Here is an 18,626-nt window from a genome sequence, read left to right as displayed (position 1 = left end):
CACCATAACTTCTAGCACCAAAGTGTCTGTTTACGCCAAGTTATAGCACCACGAGTGTAATTGACTCATTTTGTTCCCCACTAAAACCCAAATCGATTCGCCCCACCTTTCTTATTTGTTTCTTCATGCTTGCTTTGACAAGTGCTAATTCAATTCAATTTTCCCGCAAAAAAAAAAGTGCTAATTCAATTCAAACACGTAAATACTACTCCAACAATCTTTCAAAAAAAATCTTTCTAAATGACAGACATAATTTTTCCTCTAACAACCTTTCAGAAAAATCAGATATTTCTCAATGACAAATCGCTAATGCCACGCACTAGCCATTTATTATGTCCTTACTATTGAATCACAATCATAACTTCCCTAATTCATCAAAAATCACATATCTTTTCTTATCTTTGTAAATTACAACAAAAGTCTTCCACCTCGCCACTTACCAAACTAGATAATACCCCCGCGCGTTGCTGCATGAACTCTTAGTCATATACACATTGTAATACATAAATGGAATAACTTTGTTTACAGGGTAGATATATGATCCTAAAATTAAAACATTGCAGTTGACACAATAACTGGAATAGGTAATCTCACATGGCTTGCATAAGATGAGCACAAAGATCCAAATCCATGTAGTTGAAGACAACAATCACATGTAAGCAACTAATAAAAAATGATATAAGATATTCTTTTGACATACTTAGTTAGTGATGATTTTTTCATCTAATAAAGCCGCCAAAGCAATGGATAATGGAGCTCACAGGAGAATATTCATGAAAAGGACCCATTAATTTATGCAAAATGGTAGGAACATGATATAATATTATGCGTTCCATTAGATATTTTACCAGAAATTTGGTAAGAGTGATCACACATAAGCTAAAATTTGGTAAGTGATCACACATAAGCTAACTTTATTACATACTTCCAGGCACATTAACCTCTGTGAAATGCATTTGATAACCATCCATGATAAATGAGCACATCAATATTATGCAAACTGATTGTTGCTAATATTTTCTCTTAGCAGAAAGTGCCAGGGGCCTAGACTGTATGAAGTTGTAGTATTTGGATTTTTGGCACCTCCTTCATGTGGCTTTGAGAAATTGCCACTTTGCATATTGACTCCATAAAATGGCCACTTAGATCGTTGACACCTTGATTACTATGCCATTAGCACCTCTTTTATTCATTTTTTTTCTTCTCACATAAGTAGGCTCGTGAAAGGACTAAATTGTCCCTGTGGGCTGTGGCTATCTAATTGTATCCTAGCTCAACTGAGTTGATCACCCAGCCTTCCCGGTCGCCGCTGCCACTCGCCCGGTCCATGCTAGTCCCGCCTGCCTGCTGGATGGGATCATCGCAGAGGGAAGCAGGTAACACAGACATCGCTAGTCTCTTAAGACGCCATCACGAATGTCCACTCATAAGATGTCTTGTGCTGTTTGTTGCCCTGTGACATATGATGCCATGGACACGGTCCCATGCTTTGCACGCAACAAAGAATAACACATTGTCAGAGAGATTATTATGAAAAGCAAAGTGTGGGATCTGCACTTACTTACCATCTGAAAAGCAATTTGAAATCCATGCTGTGCTCCTAGAATTTTGCATCTCGTGCAAGCATCAGAGATCAAAATTAAATGTTGAACGATGCGGAAGGCCACAAGTGAAGATAGTCATGAAAGCAAGTGTAAATTATTACGGAGAATCGATTGGCTAGGATAGGCTTGTCTTCATATATCCTGTGGAATATTTCAAAATGCTGGAAGTACCCTCTGAAGCCATTTTTAGATCGAAGAGCTTCCTCATACATTAAGAGATACATATACAATCATGCAGATGCATAACAACAGTTTAGTACTAAGCTTGTACCTCTGTAGCGCTGCCCTGGTTGCAATAAACGAAAATTTTCTTTTAATAAAACGGTCATCTGAAGTTCAGTGAACATCATAGTGCTCTCAGTTTTCCTTCACTCTGTGATTCTTCCATTTGTCGTCTCCACTCCAGCTGATACAAAAACGAATTCCAGATTAACCCGTAAGAAAAACCTAGTCCATGATGAAAAATAGATGAAAAGAAAGTCAAGTAAAGTGGCACATTAGTGTTAGACCAGCTTGCTTACTCAAGACATAACGGATTGAAGTAATCAGCGGTGTCTTAATTAGGAAATCATCCAAGAAAATCATAGAGGAGAAGAACCTTTTGCTCTACTTGAATATATGGTTCATGATAACTGAATTTTTAGTTCCAAGCTAACTGAAATTGCGACTTCAGATCTCACATAAGAAACAGACTGAACCAAGAGTACCTGTGCGTTCACATCTAACAGGAGTAATTTGCAAATACTATGCAGATTCAGGAGAGGATGCCTAACAGGAGTTTCCACGGCAATCCGGCGGGTGGCGCGATGGCTGCAAACACGAGCAAGCAGGAGGCACGCGGTCAGCGATGACGATCTAGCGCAGTAGCTCAACCTGTCGACTGGTGGCACACATTGTACTGCTACGATCTAGCGCAGTAGCTCAACCTGGCGACTGGAGGCACACATTGTACTGCTCTGACCACTTCAGGGATAGTTCTTTTCAAACTAAAAATGATATAATCAACATGGTGTCAAATAAAAAAACATGAATGCACCTTTAATATGTTATCCATGTATTATTGTTGAGATGGCAATATAGACTCAAACTTTGTCAGTACAGTGTCGAAACATGACTGGTATGACACCAAATCCACTCATTCTATCTTTGATAGTACAGCCAACGAAACTTGCCACGTGAAAAGTCCCCAGCCAACTTCAGCACAAAGAGAATAGATCTGCAACAATAGTGTATGAATCAGTAATCTATACAACACATGTGCTATTGAAAATCAATAATGTAAGAGGACCGCCGGACTACTGTACATTACCTGGCCAGCATGGCACGATTTCAGAGTAAAGGAGCAGACACCGACCTGATGTTGGAGGCGATGGGGGCGACGCCGCTCCACTGTTTAAAGGCGAAATTTAGTGCCGGTAGGGGAAGTCGCCGAGAGGCGGCGGCAGCGTCAATTCTGGGGTGGTAGGACGGTGGTGCAGGTCGTCCTTGAGGAGGTGGAGTCGTCGAGGTGGCCGGGGTTGGGCGCGTCGAGGATGCAGGTTAGTGGGGCGGTGGTGGAGGTCGTCGCCTCGGCGACGGATCTGGCCGGTGCGCCTGGATCCGCGGAGCTCAATCCTTGTCGACCGGAGGTGGTGCGATCCTGCAACGGATCTGCTGTGGGTTGCCGGTCACCGCCCGGTGGTGATTGAGTGCTGATTGACGACGTCGCGCCGCCCTGGCTGCTGCCATGATACAGGGAAGGGATGCGAAGAGATGGAGCGATGGGCTTCTGTCGAGCTTCTTTTTATCGGTTTGTACACTGACAGACGGACAGACCCTCCGGTTACCCAAGTCCAAAGAGGCCTCTTCGGTTTCTAGAGAGTCCACTCACACTTTTTTTTAAAGAATCGGGTGAGCTGCATGACCAAAATAATTAGGCTGGTTGTAATGAGGAGTATCATATACCAGTATCATGCATATAATACTAGTGTATGATATTACATCTCTAATGCATAGTATCATATATTAGTATCATGTAGTGTTTTATTTATTGTCATGCATGACACAAAGTAGTATAATATTTATTATGATATTCCATCTTCTCTTTCTTCATTTAATGTTATGACATTTCATCAAAATTGTCTTAGTTGGCATGCATGATACTAGCTATGATACTACCATTATGACTAGCCTTAAAGTGGTGTTTGGTTCTCTAGTCCTAGGACTTTTTCTAGTCCTTAGAATTTTTTAAAAAAGACTCTTAAAGAGGTGCTTCTAAAGACTTTTAGCAAAAAGTCGTAAAAAAGTCCCTCCCTGTTTGGTTTGCTAGGGACTTTTAGGGACTTTTTTTTAGTCCCAACACAAAAAAGTCCCTGGAACCAAACATCCCCTAAGAGTAGGTGATGATGTGGCAAGGCTGCTAAGGTGGATAGACTGCATGTTAAGAAAAATAAAATAGTGGGAATAAACTATTTAGGTATTATAGATTACAACAGAAATCAAAATCCCCAACTTCTAAGTTTGTGCAGCGGTGATCCTTGGATTAAGATAAAAACCACCTCCCCTTTTCATTCTCATCTTACAATCCCCGCAAACAAAACCAACGAAGAAACAACACTGAAAGAAAAAAAATCTGCAATGGCAAATCTAACCTACACACATACAACCCGTGAGGGAAAAGGAAAATGAAACATGCACGATCGGCTTGCCCGCTCGCCTTCCTCTTCTCTCTTCTCTGCCAATCCCATTGCTACAGTCCTCTCGTCCTCTCCAATGCGGCAAGAGCTCAAAATGGACCTATCGACGTGAGATTGAGCCACACGAAATAGGCCGGATCGATGTCGCTACGTACGAGAGCCTCCGGACTTCGGGGGTTCCCGCTTGCGCAGGAGCTTCAGGGTGAAGCTGTCAACATGAGCACTAGAGGAGATCGATCGACCGATGGACGAATGGGGCTGCTGGGCCTCTTGATCAGCTTGCCGTTCTCTGCCCTTGCATTTGAAAAGTCACTCTGACGCCCCCCGCAATTGTCCTTCCCTTACACCTTGCATTGGTGACCACAGGAAGGCGTCTCTTCCTCTCTCTCCCATCTATGGTGATGGCAAGGAGAGAGTCCAAACTCGTCACCCAAAACCCTAAACATCGTGATCGTGTGCGACATCTCTACTGCTTCACCTAACTCTCCCTCGAGTCGGTTCTCTCACGACCATGGAGCAACACGTGTGCATGTTGGCTCGCACCATGCCCTAGATGACGACACCGAGGACAATTGGGTGTGCAACGACGTGGAGTGGCGCCCTCCCATCACTATGACACCGAGGTTTGAGATCATAATTAGAACATGAAGAATTGTTTGTGTAAGACTTGGATACGCTATTAAGACGAACTAATTCATTTAGTCTTTTGCTTCAGTATAACCAAGCACTTGTTGTTTTTCATGTCCTGCTTGATCCCCCGTTGCTCTAAAAATTGGCGGCCGCTGCTACTGCATATTTACAATACTTGCTATTGCAATATTCTATCAAATCTTTTTTTTTGAAGTAAGTTTTACAAATTGGACAACTGTGAGAGCTACGTTTTTGGGTCAAAAAGTGAGGGGCCACGGCTGCTACCCTATTACAGGGCTGCTATTGAGATGTTCTAACACCTTAAACGTGATTTGTGGAAAATAGTTTGGCGAAATCTCTGTATTCAAACAAACCATATAAGTGGACACCTCAAGATTTGATACTTTGGTCTAAATTATCTGTAGCTGCCAAACTCAGTAACCCAAGGTGTAATTTGCTTTTTTTGCTTTTTATTTGCAAAGGATTAAATCTACAAAAGTTCATCAAAGGTACAAAGCATCTCTAATGGAGCGAAACATCGAGTGGCAAGATTATACAGATCCACTACAGACATGTAACAATTTCTGAATTTGTAATGTTTTCCCAATTAGGCTATTCAATCTAGAAAAATATAAACTATTTATCCCACAAATAATAGCTATGTTAAGTTTTGGCTCCTCTACCACACAACTTGACCCCTGATTAAACTGACTACCCAACACAAATTAATAGGTTTCGGAATCGATAAGAGCCGAATGTCAGGTTTTATGGATTTCAGCCCGAACGTGCTCTAAACCACCGCCACCGGATCATTTTCACGCATCTTGGAGCAGACGGAGTTAGCCACGTCAGCTCACGATTACGTTCGCGAAATAAGCGAGCCGTCTCGAACGCCTCTGTCTCTTCTCACTCAGTCTTCCGTCACAACGCCCTTATCCTCTTCCTTCCCACCCACTCGTCCCCATTTCTCGCCCCCATTTCTCTCTCTCTCTCTCTCTCTCTCTCTCTCTCTCTCAGTTACCGGTGGCGAGTCCTCCCTCTCTCTTCCCTGGCGGTTCTCCGGCGTTGTTGCCGACTGCGATTCTCAGCGGTGCACGGGCGGAGGCAGAGGCTCGGAGCCGGAGGCTCGCACGCGTCACACGGCAGTCGGATCTCGATGCCGCGACCTTGTCGATGACGGCGAGAAGAGGAACCCATGCACGCCGTGGTGGTACCGTGATTCGGTGGGACGGAGCTGCCGGAGGCGAGGCACGGAGGTGCTCGTGCGGGCCGTTTGCATCCACCCCCTCGACATGTGGTGGTGGTCTGGTGGACGGTGGATAGGTCTCGCCGACGGCATCCCGATGCGCGGCCGTGTCGACGGTGGTGGTTAGAGCGGCTGCGCGCTTGGTGAAGCCGTAGTGTTTTTGGGCCGGAGTTGATGCTCGGGTGTGCCGGCGCCCCATCTGGTGCTGGAGGGAGATGCTCGTACGCGCCAGCAAGAGCCCGCCATAGGTGTGGATCCTACACCTTCCGTCGCATCCCCACGTCTCCTCCGCCTACAGCCTACTCCGGTGAGCACCCCCTCTCTTGTTTTTCCAAGTAGCTTGTTGATACAGTGAGTAAGGATATGGGTGTGGCATCGATATTAGTCTTCATTTCCTTGTGCAAATACCTTATTCACAACTAAACAGCATGTTCCGCCATGTGTATCCCTCATTTTCCATACCAGTTTTCCATGTGCAGCTGCAAAAATCATGACAACTTTCTGAAAATGGTTTATTACCGGTACATGGCAAATTCTGAGAACAGTAGCAAGACCAATCATGCTCTACTTTTAGGTTCTTATCCATGGCAATGTTGCCATGATTTTTTTTATTTTATTACATGTGCATGTCACTTTAAGATAAGCTTGTCATAAAACATGTCAATGTTGCCATGATTTTTTATTTTACAGTAACACGGCGAAGGAGCTCGTGTGGGTGGATGCTCCGGCGGCGTGCCCGGAGACAACGGGTGGAGGAGCTCGTGTGTGCCTGCCCTGACGGAGAGGAGCGGAAGATGCTCCTGGAGTGGGAGCACAACGCTCGTGCTCTGGCGGCTCCGGCGACGTACAAGCAGCTGCATGAGCGCAGAGAGGAGCTTATCTTTTGTTATATATGTTTCATGCCTCCTCGAGCTCGACCACCCGCGGCTACGCACTGCTAAGGCATTGGATCCCTTCCGGCAGGTAGCATATTGCTCATCCCATTCGCTTCAATCTTGTCAGTTCATTTGCAAATTGCCATGTCATGACGCAGTAGAGGCACAGCAGAATCTTTTGTTAAAATAGTCTCAGTGTAAATTGTTGTTAATTCTATGAGTAAATGCATGTCATCTAACAATTAGTCATGGCAACTTCACATTTTTGTGTGTAGTAGTGTCTGTAATAGCTTTAGAGATGATAAACATAGTCTTCCCTTCTTACCACCCTAATTTACAATCTGTAAATTGCGATGGCAATATATTCTTCTTTTTGCCATGGTGGGCACTTTCACACATTTTTTGGTCATGTTATGTAGTGATGATTTTGTTGCTGAGAAGACAATTTTCACCCAAGTTCACAATCAGTCATGGCAATTTAGCTCATATTTTTTGCCATGAGCATGGCAAATTTTTCTTCTTCTTTCGCAATATGGAAATTTTTTCTTTTCTATACAACGATGGCAAGTCTAGTCCATACATCACGGCAAATTTAATGCATGGACCCTGGCAATAGTCTTTTTTTGCCATGGGCACTTTCACACATTATGTACCTTGGCATGTTATATACTATATAGTGAAGATTTTGTTGCTGTGATGGCAATTTTTCACTCAAGTTCACTATCTCCAAAATTGCCATGGAAATTTTAGCTTGTTTATTTTTCTGCCATGAGCATGGAATTTTTCTTCTTCTTCTTCTTTTTGCAACATGCCAAAAATGTAGTTGATATTTGCAAAGTTCATGGTAATTTTCATCTCTGTCCTTGTTCATAAAGAGTAGCAATTTTATACTGTATAAGCCTCTATACGACAAAATTCATGTGATTTTCCGTGGCACCTTTTTATCTAAAAACATTTGCCATGGCAACATAAGATTTTCAGAAACATGGCAAAGTTTATATATACTAAAAAACATGGCAAATTAATATGTTCAAAAACATGGCAAACTTAAGATCTTCAAAAACATGGCAAACTTCTCTTAATTAAGTTGTTTAAAACATGGTAAACATGACAAAGTGCCTTAATTAAGATGTTAAAAAACATGGCAAACTTGCCATGGCAACTTAGGATGTTCAAAAACACGACAACTTAAGATTGTTCAAAAACATGGCAAACTTGCCATGGCAACTAAAATTGTTTTTTTGTAGATGTGTTTTTTGCCATGGCAACTAAAAGCATTTTTTGCCATGGCAACTAGAAGCATTTTTTGCCATGGTTCGTTGTGTCTTTTGCCATGTCCATCCAAAGAATGGTTTGCCATGACAATTACAAATTAGTTTGAGAACACGACAAGTTTTGATCTTTCAAATTTGTTTTGCCCATGGCAAAAGTTTTTGATCCTTTGTAATTTGTTTTGCGATGGTGATTACATGTATGATATCACTACAACTTCAGATGTTTTCTCCATTTTTGAAATTTTTCAATGCGTCTACAGAAACATTTTTTCGCCATATTTTTGTGTGTGCATATGTTGCCATGATGGCAACTTTTTTCATAGTGTAAACTTTGTACTGATGGCTACTTAAAATGTTTTTAAAAATGTTTCCATGAACATGACACTTTTATTAAAAAAGGTAGGGTCATGTCATATCTTAATTCGAAGAATGTTGCAATTTTTAACTTTTCTTGCCATGGCAATTTCTACTCTTATTTTCCATGGCACCTTCACACTTATTTTTGCCATGGCAAAATTTAGATTTATTGTCATGGCAACACTATCTATACTGCCATGGCAAAATTTTCTTTTACATATAAGTCAAATTATTTATTTTAGTCTATCATGGCAAATTAAACTTACTTTCTATTGCCATGGCAAATTATTTATTTTACCTTTTATTGCAATGGCATTTTTACATTTTCTTTTATACTGTTTTATTGCAAAATTGTTGGTCACAGCAAAAAGCCCATATTTTCTTTTTCGTAGCACAGCAAAAAAGTGGGCTTTTATTTGTCACAGAAATAAAAATCCAGGCTTTTCTCATTTGTTTTCTTATACTGGGTTTTCTTTTCTGTTTTTCAGAGAAAAAAAAAACCAACGATGAGGTGGCGTTCGGGCTGGGGTGGTCCTCCCACCGAACGAAATTGTTCGTGGAGTCATCCCTCCTACCGAACGAGGGAGTTCGGTCTGGGAGGTCCCCAGGCCGAACGCACGCGCGTTATCGGCGTCCATAGGTTTTGACCCATAACTTGGTAATGCTTTTGTATATGTGGAAAGTGGCAACCCAAAGAGCACAAAATAGAGGAACATGATACTAACTTTGATAGAAAAATAGAGTGCAAACAGGGAGCCGTTTCCTCACCGGAGTTCACCAAGTGGAACCGTTGCCTAAACTATCGCCCTTACTTTACTTTCTGGAGCAGTTCCAGCGAGCGAGCGTGGGGTCTGAGAATTGTGTAAGCACAAAATAGCTGAGGAACTAAAAGTAGACTTTTTCTGATCTATCATCTCCATGTTCATAGGAACTTCAGTTTAATAAGTACGGATCTCACTGAAGAAAAGTGTCTAGATAAGAAACGCGGAGTCAATGATTTTTTGCCATATATATAGCAACGCAAAATTTGCTGTATTAATCCATCATTTGATTCAACCACCTTATAACTGAGAAATCTACAGGAACAGGACGTTCCCTTTGACACTGAAGGTAGTACAAACTATTCAGCAGGATGCTGAATACCACTAAACTCCGAGGAAAAAATAAAAGAATGAAAAAACCGTCCTAAAAGGCCGCAAAAGAACCGAGGAAAACTAATCTAAGTAGAGAAGCTGATCTTGACGGGGAAAGACACCGACGACGGCGACGACGTGTCACCGTTCTCAAGGAGGACGGTGCTGACGCCTGACGGCACGACGGTGTACGCCGTCTTCTCCACGATGCCAAACGCCTCGCACACCTTGAGCGAGAACCCAACGGTCGCTGCGCCGCCCGCCTTCACAAACACCCTCTGGAACGCCACCACCTGCTTGATGGGCGCGCCGGCCACCTCTGGCGGCGGCACAGTGTACACCAGCACCGTGTGGCTGCCGTCCACGTCACCGCAATTGACGACGCTGACGTTGAAGTCCACGGTCTCTTTGCAGGCGTGGCTCGCGACGTCGATGGCCGGGCAGGACGGGGCAGTGTCCACGGCGCCGGCCTTGTAGCTGAGCTGCTTGCAGTGCCCGCCGGCGGCGAGGGTGACTGCGGTGCCGTTGCCAGCGCTGCTCTCGTATCGGAACTTGGTGTAGCTCAGGCCGTGGGCGAACCGATAAAGCACATACGGCCCGTCGTAAAACTTGTATGTCCGCCCCGGGTATCCGTGGTCCGGCCGCGGCCGTAGCTCCATGGACGTCATAGGAATCTGGTGGATGTACTTGTTCTTGAACCATGTCAGTGGCAGCCGTCCTCCTGCTCGATCATGCAATTACATTTCCAGCGATGTGTCAGAAAATCAGAATCCATTTACTTTGATCGGAATAATAAACTTTGCATCTTTATTTACCTGGACTGTATCTTCCGAAGATGACATCAGCAATGGCGATGCCACCTTCCCCACCAGGGTAACCGGCCCAGAGGATGGCGCCGATCTTGGGGTTGCCCTGCGCGAAGGAGATGTCGATGCCGCCGCCGGACAGGATCACGAGGACGATCGGGTTAGGCGATACCGCCGCGATGTGGAGGATCTCCTCCGTCTGGTTCTTGGGCAGGAGGAGATCCTCCCTGTCGTTGCCCTCCCTCTCGATGTGCATGTTTATGCCACCAAAGTAGATGGTCAAGTTTGCGTGATGCCAGATCTTCACGTCCTTGCTTATGCCTTCTCGCGGCGTCACGTACCGGCAAGGCGGCCCTGCATTTACAAATTTCATCCAAGAGAATGTGTAACATGTGAGTACGTGATGTGTCGTGGCATGTGAGGTGTACGTAGTACAACAGCAGCTAGAGAAGAGCTGATCACCTGTGTAGTCTCCGTCCATGATCTTTTCAGGCGCCTCGGCATGTGGGCCGCGGACGGCGATGGCGCCGAACTTCTTGGGGTCAAGGGGCAGCAGGCCGCCGTGGTTCTTGAGGAGCACCATGCCCTGTCTGGCCCCGTCGAGGGCGAGGCTCCTGTGGTCGTGGCTGCAGATGTCCTTCTCGTTGAGGGACTCGTACCTGGGCATGCCGTCGAAGTAGCCGAGCCTCATGAGCGTCATGTAGAGGTTGGTGAGCGCGTTGTCGACGTCGGACTCGCGTGTCTTGCCCTTCTGGACGGCCTCCAGGCCGTAGGTGGTGAGGAAGTCCATGACGGGCTTGCCGTCCTGCACGATCCAGCTCTCGCCGCAGTCGAGGTCGAGCCCGGCCTTGAGCACGGCGGCGGTGGACTCGACCGCGGTGTAGCCCAGCCATGTGGCGTTGTCGGTCATGACGCGCACGGCGTCGCAGTCGGAGACGATGTAGCCGTGGAGGCCCCAGTCGCGGCGGATGGTGCCGGAGAGGAGGCGCGCGTCGGCGCAGGCCGGGATGCCGTTGACGCGGTTGTAGGAGCACATGACGCTGCTGACGTCGCCATGGCGGACGCACATCTCGAACGGGCGCTGGAAGGTCTCCACCATGTCGCGCTCCTCGACGCGGGCGTCGAACTTGAAGCGCGTGTGGCCGTACCAGTCGTCCACGTCGTAGGCGGCGTAATGCTTGCAGCACGCGGAGGTCTTGAGCGGCCGGGACATGGGGTCGGAGGCCACCTCGTGGCCCGGGATGTCCTGCATGCCGCGCACGAAGTTGACGGCGTAGCGGCCGACGACGTAGGGGTCCTCGCCGGGCGTCTCCAGCGCGCGGCCCCACCTCGGGTCGCGCACCACGTTGATGTTGGGGCTCCAGTACGTCAGCCCTCCCTTGCCCAGGTTGTACATCGCTCGGGCCTCCGTCGAGATCGCCTGCCAAGACAAATTGCATGCCACCAGATCTGTTGTTACACGCACCATGAAAACGGAAAGAGCAGACGTGGCACCGACGACATGCATGACACCGTAACGTGCGTACCTGGCCGATGGACTTCCAGAGGGACTCGTTGAAGGAGGCGGCGCTGTTGATGACGTTAGCGAAGACAGTGCCGTTGAAGACGGCGGCGCGGCCGGAGTGGAGGCGCGGTTTCTTGGGGTCGTCGAACTTGGTGGTGGGGCCGGTGCTGGAGAGCCCGTGTAGCGCCTCCGACCACCACTTGTACGGGGGAAGGCCGACGCGGGGCGCGCCGTCAGCCCAGTCGCCGAGGTTGGACACCTTCTCCTCCACCGTCATCCAGCCGATGAGGTCGCGCACACGGTCGCCGTACGGAAGCGACGCGTTGCAGTACCGGTACTTGGACATGTCCAGCCCGGCCGCCATGAACCGGGACGCGTCGCACACCTTGGTGTACACGGCCTTGCCGCCGGTAGCGCCGCCGTCCGCCTGGGAGGGGGCGGCTCGAGAAGAGGCATGCGGGATGCTCGCTGTGGTGGCTAGGAGGAGGAGGGAAAGAATGGATACGTGCATGGCGGACGACGCCATTGTACTATGTTGGCTCGCTACGTACGTGTTGCTGATGATGATGGTGGGATGTGGAGCGTGTATATATAAGCTCGAGATCGAGATCGAGTGGAGGGAACTAACAGATTATCGAAATTTGAAACCTACTTCTGCATGCACGGCCGGAAATGATGCATGGATAGATAGATAACCCATCGGGTTGTTTGTTTGTTTGTTGTTCGTTATACAGAGTGCAAACTGGTTTTTGTTGTTGGATATTTTCACTCACGTCACGGTCACGCGTGGACTGTAAGTGCGGGTGCTGATGAAAGTGGACGTACCGTGGTGGATAGTACTCCCTCTGTAAATTAATATAAGAGCATTTATATCACTACTTTAGTATTCTAAGCGCTCTTATATTAATTTACGGAAGGAGTATTTTTTTAAGAACGTCCGTAATAATTAAGCAACAAAGATTACACATAGTTGACGTAAAAAAAGATTACACGGAGTTTCCTTTTTTCTTCCGAAAATTCCAGAGTTTCTGGGATACAATCCGAGTTAAAAGCAGAAAGGCCACTAGTGTTCATACATGATTTAGCTAAAATATGAGCCATTACATTGTACCGCCAAGAAACATGCACATTTGATATGAAACTCGAGGATGCACATTTGATACCAGCCACCACAAACCCCACGCACGAGTAATCACGGGCTGAAGAATTGAGGTGTTGCACCAGGGAAAGGCAATCCGACGCAAAGATGACTGAGTTGATGTTCTCCTCGCGCGCCAAAACAACTGCTTGGGAAAGAGCAATGCCTCCTGCCAGCTCGAGATTCATAGTGCCTGAGAGAGCCTCAGAACAAGCAAGCATCCACTGGCGGCCATGATCAAGAAGGAAGCCGCCATAACCATACCTGTCGAGCTCGCCAAATATAGTAGCATCAGAGAAAAAAACAACGGAGCCTCGCGGCAGAGGAGACCAAGAAGGGCTTGATGCATGGATCTCAGGATTGTGGACAGGGGACGAGTTATAAAGATGTTGCACAATTAAGTCAACATAAGTAATCCTCAGGGAAGTGTGATGCGGATGAGAGGCTCGTTGTTGTTCCTGGCAGAGTTACGTGCCCCCCATATGTGCCAGACCGCGACAGCTAGCACCATAGCCGATAGTTTGCATGCTCCCGATAGGAAGTGGAAGAGCCATGACAAGGCAAGACCATCAAGACTAATGTTGAAGGTGTGCTTCACTTCCTCCCACACTTCCCATGCATGCGGACAAAACAGGAGGGCATGCTTAACACTCTCGACCCTGCCACAAAAACAACAAAGCTCCGAGTCCATGACATTGAAGCTAAGACTCCAGATGGCAGGCTATCATGGACAAGATGCCATAGGATCACTTTCATCTTGTTCGGGGTAGTGATGGGAAAGATCAACTTCTATTGTTTCTCCACTTATCAACAGGTGATCGTCGATATCAAAACTACATATGAGTTCTTAGATTGTTCGGTTAGGGGTTAAAACACCCTGGTCGCTCCATGAGTCACGGTAGGCAGTTTACCTAGGTTCAGCCGTTTAGGCCACCGATGCCGGTGTAACACCCTACTCCTGCTATGTGTTTCTTTTCATGTGTATCAAGAGATAACTCACTGCTTACAGAATGCACAATGAGCCCCTTAGTGTTCTAATTCTGTTGGGAAACATAGCATGCAATTTCAAAAAATTTCCTACAATCACGCAAGATCTATCTAGGAGATGCATAGCAAGGAGAGGGGAAGAGTGTGCCCACGTACCCTCATAGACCGAAAGCGGAAGCGTTAGGTTAACGCAGTTGATGTAGTCGAACGTCTTCACAATCCAACCGATCTTAGTACCAAATGTACGGCACCTCCGTGTTCAGCACACGTTCAGCTTGATGACGTCCCTCGAACTCTTGATCCAGCAAAGGGCCGATGGAGAGTTCCGTCAGCACGACGGCGTGGTGACGGTGATGGTGATGTGATCCGCGCAGGGATTTGCCTAAGCACTACGACACTATGACCGAAGGAGTAAACTGTGGAGGGGGGCACCGCACATGGCTAAGAGAACAATTGTCGTGCCTTTGGGGTGCCCCCACCCTCGTATATAAAGGAGGGGAGGAGGAGGCCGGTCCAAGGGGGGGGGCGCACCAGGAGGGGGGAGTCCTACTAGGACTCCGTTCCTATTAGGATTCGGTCCCCCATTTCCTTCCAACTGAGAGGGGGAAAGGGGAAAGGAGGGAGAAGGAGAAGGAAAGAGGGGGGCCGCGCCCCCTCCCCTTGTCCAATTCGGATTGGGCAAGGGGGGGCACCTCCCGTGGCCTGCCTCCTCTCCTCCACTATGGCCCATTAGGCCCATTAACTTTCCCTGGGGGGTTCCGATAACCCCTCCGGTACTCCGGTATGTACCCGATACACTCTGGAACCCTTCCTGTGTCCGAATACTACCTTCCAATATATCAATCTTTACCTCTCGACCATTTTAAGACTCCTCATCATGTCCGTGATCTCATCCGGGACTCCGAACAAACTTCGGTCACCAAAACACATAACTCATATATACAAAATCATCATCGAACTTTAAGCGTGCGGACCCTACGGGTTCGAGAACTATGTATACATGGCCGAGACACCTCTCCGGTTAATAACCAATAGAGGAACTTGGATGCTCATATTGTTTCCCACATATTCTACGAAGATCTTTATCGGTCAAACCGTTATGACAACATACATTATTCCCTTTGTCATCGGTATGTTACTTGCCCGAGATTCGATCGTCGGTATCATCATACCTAGTTCAATCTCGCTACCGGTAAGTCTCTTTACTCGTTCCGTAATGCATCATCCTGCAACTAACTCATTAGTCACATTGCTTGCAAGGCTTATTATGAGGTGCATTACCGAGAGGGCCCAGAGATACCTCTCCGATACTCGGAGTGACAAATCCTAATCTTGATCTATGCCAACCCATCAAACACCTTCGGAGACACTTGTAGAGCATCTTTATAATCACCCAGTTACGTTGTGACATTTGATAGCACACAAGGTGTTCCTCCGGTATTCAGGAGTTGCATAATCTCATAGTTAAAGGAATATGTATAAGTCATAAGAAAGCAATAGCAATAAAACTTAACGATCATTATGCTAAGCTAACAGATGGGTCTTGTCCATCACATCATTCTCCTAATGATGTGATCCCGTTCATCAAATTACAACACATGTCTATGGTTAGGAAACTTAACCATCTTTGATTAACGAGCTAGTCTAGTAGAGGCTTACTAGGGACACTGTGTTTTGTCTATGTATCCACACATGTATCAAGTTTCCGGTTAATACAATTCTAGCATGAATAATAAACATTTATCATGATATAAGGAAATATAAATAACAACTTTATTATTGCCTCTAGGGCATATTTCCTTCAGTCTCCCACTTGCACTAGAGTCAATAATCTAGTTCACATCGCCATGTGATTTAACACCAATAGCTCACATCACCATGTGACCAACACCCAAAGGGTTTACTAGAGTCAATAATCTAGTTCATATCGCCATGTGATTAACACCCAAAGAGTACTAAGGTGTGATCATGTTTTGCTTGTGAGAGAAGATTAGTCAACGGGTCTGCCACATTCAGATCCGCATGTATTTTGCAAATTTCTATGTCTACAATGCTCTGCATGGGGCTACTCTAGCTAATTGCTCCCAATTTTAATATGTATCCAGATTGAGACTCAGAGTCATCCAGATCAGTGTTAAAGCTTGCATCAACGTAACTCTTTAAGATGAACTCTTTATCACCTCCATAACCTAGAAATATTTCCTTAGTCCTCTAAGGATAATTTTGACCGTTGTCCAGTGATCTACTCCTGGATCACTATTATACCCCTTTTCCAAACTCATGGCAAGGTACGCAATAGGTCTGGTATATAGCATGGCATACTTTATAGAACCTATGGCTGAGGCATAAGGAATGACTTTTGTTCTCTCTATCTTCTGTCATGGTCGGGTTTTGAGTCTTACTCAACTTCATACCTTACAACTCAGGCAATAACTCCTTTCACTGGTCCATTTTGAACTCCTTCAAAATCTTATCAAGGTATGTACTTATCGAAAGTCTTATCAAGCGTCTTGATTTATCTTTATAGATCTTCATGCCCAATATGTAAGCAGCTTCACCGAGGTCTTTCATTAAAAAATCCTTATTCAAGTATCCTTTTGTGCTATCCAGAAATTCTGTATTATTTCCAATCAACAACATGTCATCCACATATAATATTAGAAATGCTTCAGAGCTCCCACTCACTTTCTTGTAAATACATGCTTCTCCAAAAGTCTGTATAAAACCATATGCTTTGATCACACTATCAAAGTGTATATTCCAACTCCGAGAGGCTTGTACCAGTCCATAAATGGATCGCTGGAGCTTGCACACTTTGTTAGCACCTTTAGGATCGACAAAACCTTCTGGTTGCATCATATACAACTCTTCTTTAAGATATCCATTAAGGAATGCAGTTTTGACATCCATTTGCCAAATTTCATAATCATAAAATGCGGCAATTGCTAACATGATTCGGACAGACTTAAGCATCGCTAGGAGTGAGAAGGTCTTGTTGTAGACAACTCCTTGAACTTGTGAAAAACCTTGCGCAACAAGTCGAGCTTTGTAGACAGTAACATTACCGTCAGCGTCAGTCTTCTTCTTGAAGATCCATTTATTCTCTATGGCTTGCCGATCATCGGGCAAGTCAATCAAACTCCACACTTCGTTCTCATACATGGATCCCATCGCAGATTTCATGGCTTCAAGCCATTTCACGGAATCTAGGCTTATCATCGCTTCCTCATAGTTCGTAGGTTCGTCATGGTCAAGTAACATGACCTCCAGAACAAGATTATTGTACCACCTTGGTGCGGATCGTACTCTGGTTGACCTACGAGGTTCGGTGGTAACTTGATTTGAAGTTTCATAATCATCATTAGCTTCCTCACTAATTGGTGTAGGAATCACTGGAACTGATTTCTGTGATGAACTACTTTCCAATTCGGGAGAAGGTACAATTACCTCATCGAGTTCTACTTTCCTCCCACTCACTTCTTTTGAGAGAAACTCCTTCTCTAGAAAGGATCCATTCTTAGCAATGAACATCTTGCCTTCGGATTTGTGATAGAAGGTGTACCCAACAGTGTCCTTTGGGTATCCTATGAAGACACATTTCTCCGATTTAGGCTCGAGCTTATCAGGTTGAAGCTTTTTCACATAAGCATTGCAACCCCAAACTTTAAGAAACGACAACTTTGGTTTCTTGCCAAACCATAGTTCATATGGTGTCGTCTCAACGGATTTAGATGGTGCCTATTTAACGTGAATGTAGTTCTCTCTAATGCATAACCCCCAAAACGATAGCGGTAAATCGGTAAGAGACATCATAGATCGCACCATATCTAATAAAGTACGGTTACGATGTTCGGACACGCCATTACGCTGTGGTGTTCCAGGCGGCGTGAGTTGTGAAACTATTCCACATTGTTTTAAATGAAGGCCAAAACTCGTAACTCAAATATTTGCCTCTGTGATCAGATCGCAGAAACTTTATTTTCTTGTTACGATGATTCTCCACTTCACTCTGAAATTCTTTGAACTTTTCAAAATGATTCAGACTTGTGTTTCATTAAGTAGATATACCTATATCTGCTCGAATCAACTGTGAAGGTTAGAAAATAACGATAGCCTCCACGAGCCTCAACACTCATCGGACCGCATACATCGGTATGTATTATTTCCAATGAGTCAGTGGTTTGCTCCACTATTCCGGAGAAAGGAGTCTTAGTCATCCTAACCATGGGGGATGGTTCGCAAGCATCAAATGATTCATAATCAAGTGATTCCAAAAGTCCATCCGCATGGAGTTTCTTTATGCGATTTACACCAATAAGACCTAAACGGTAGTGCCACAAATATGTTGCACTATCATTATCAACTTTGCATCTTTTGGCATCAATATTATGAATATG

The 18,626-nt window shown here is 45.6% G+C and overlaps 1 protein-coding gene and 2 long non-coding RNA genes across 5 annotated transcripts; 1 reads left to right on the top strand and 2 right to left on the bottom strand.

Annotated features, from left to right (window-relative positions):
- Positions 1 to 807: 807 nt before the first annotated feature.
- Positions 808 to 3,413, bottom strand: LOC119286057. 3 transcript variants are annotated; one of them, XR_005140220.1, is made up of 5 exons: positions 2,914 to 3,413; positions 2,641 to 2,820; positions 2,126 to 2,414; positions 1,566 to 2,010; positions 808 to 1,487 (listed from the first exon to the last, which is right to left on the bottom strand). It is a non-coding gene; the product is annotated as an uncharacterized LOC119286057 (long non-coding RNA). The 3 variants fall into 3 exon arrangements; XR_005140218.1 differs by having other exon boundaries at positions 2,312 to 2,414; XR_005140217.1 differs by having other exon boundaries at positions 1,566 to 2,414.
- A 2,415-nt stretch (positions 3,414 to 5,828) lies between these two features.
- LOC119286056 lies at positions 5,829 to 7,424 on the top strand. Its single transcript, XR_005140216.1, has 2 exons — positions 5,829 to 6,462; positions 6,846 to 7,424. It is a non-coding gene; the product is annotated as an uncharacterized LOC119286056 (long non-coding RNA).
- Positions 7,425 to 9,648: 2,224 nt separating this feature from the next.
- LOC119286055 (probable beta-D-xylosidase 2) lies at positions 9,649 to 12,650 on the bottom strand. Its single transcript, XM_037565395.1, has 4 exons — positions 12,127 to 12,650; positions 11,063 to 12,020; positions 10,610 to 10,954; positions 9,649 to 10,515 (listed from the first exon to the last, which is right to left on the bottom strand). Exons 1-4 carry the CDS (start codon positions 12,628 to 12,630, stop codon positions 9,881 to 9,883), a joined length of 2,442 nt encoding a protein of 813 aa, XP_037421292.1. The 5' UTR covers positions 12,631 to 12,650; the 3' UTR covers positions 9,649 to 9,880.
- Between the last annotated feature and the right edge of the window lie 5,976 nt (positions 12,651 to 18,626).

Source organism: Triticum dicoccoides, chromosome 4A (genome assembly GCF_002162155.2).
Source record: "Triticum dicoccoides isolate Atlit2015 ecotype Zavitan chromosome 4A, WEW_v2.0, whole genome shotgun sequence".
NCBI classification, from domain to species: domain Eukaryota; kingdom Viridiplantae; phylum Streptophyta; class Magnoliopsida; order Poales; family Poaceae; genus Triticum; species Triticum dicoccoides.
This window is presented reverse-complemented; position numbering and strand designations above follow the sequence as displayed.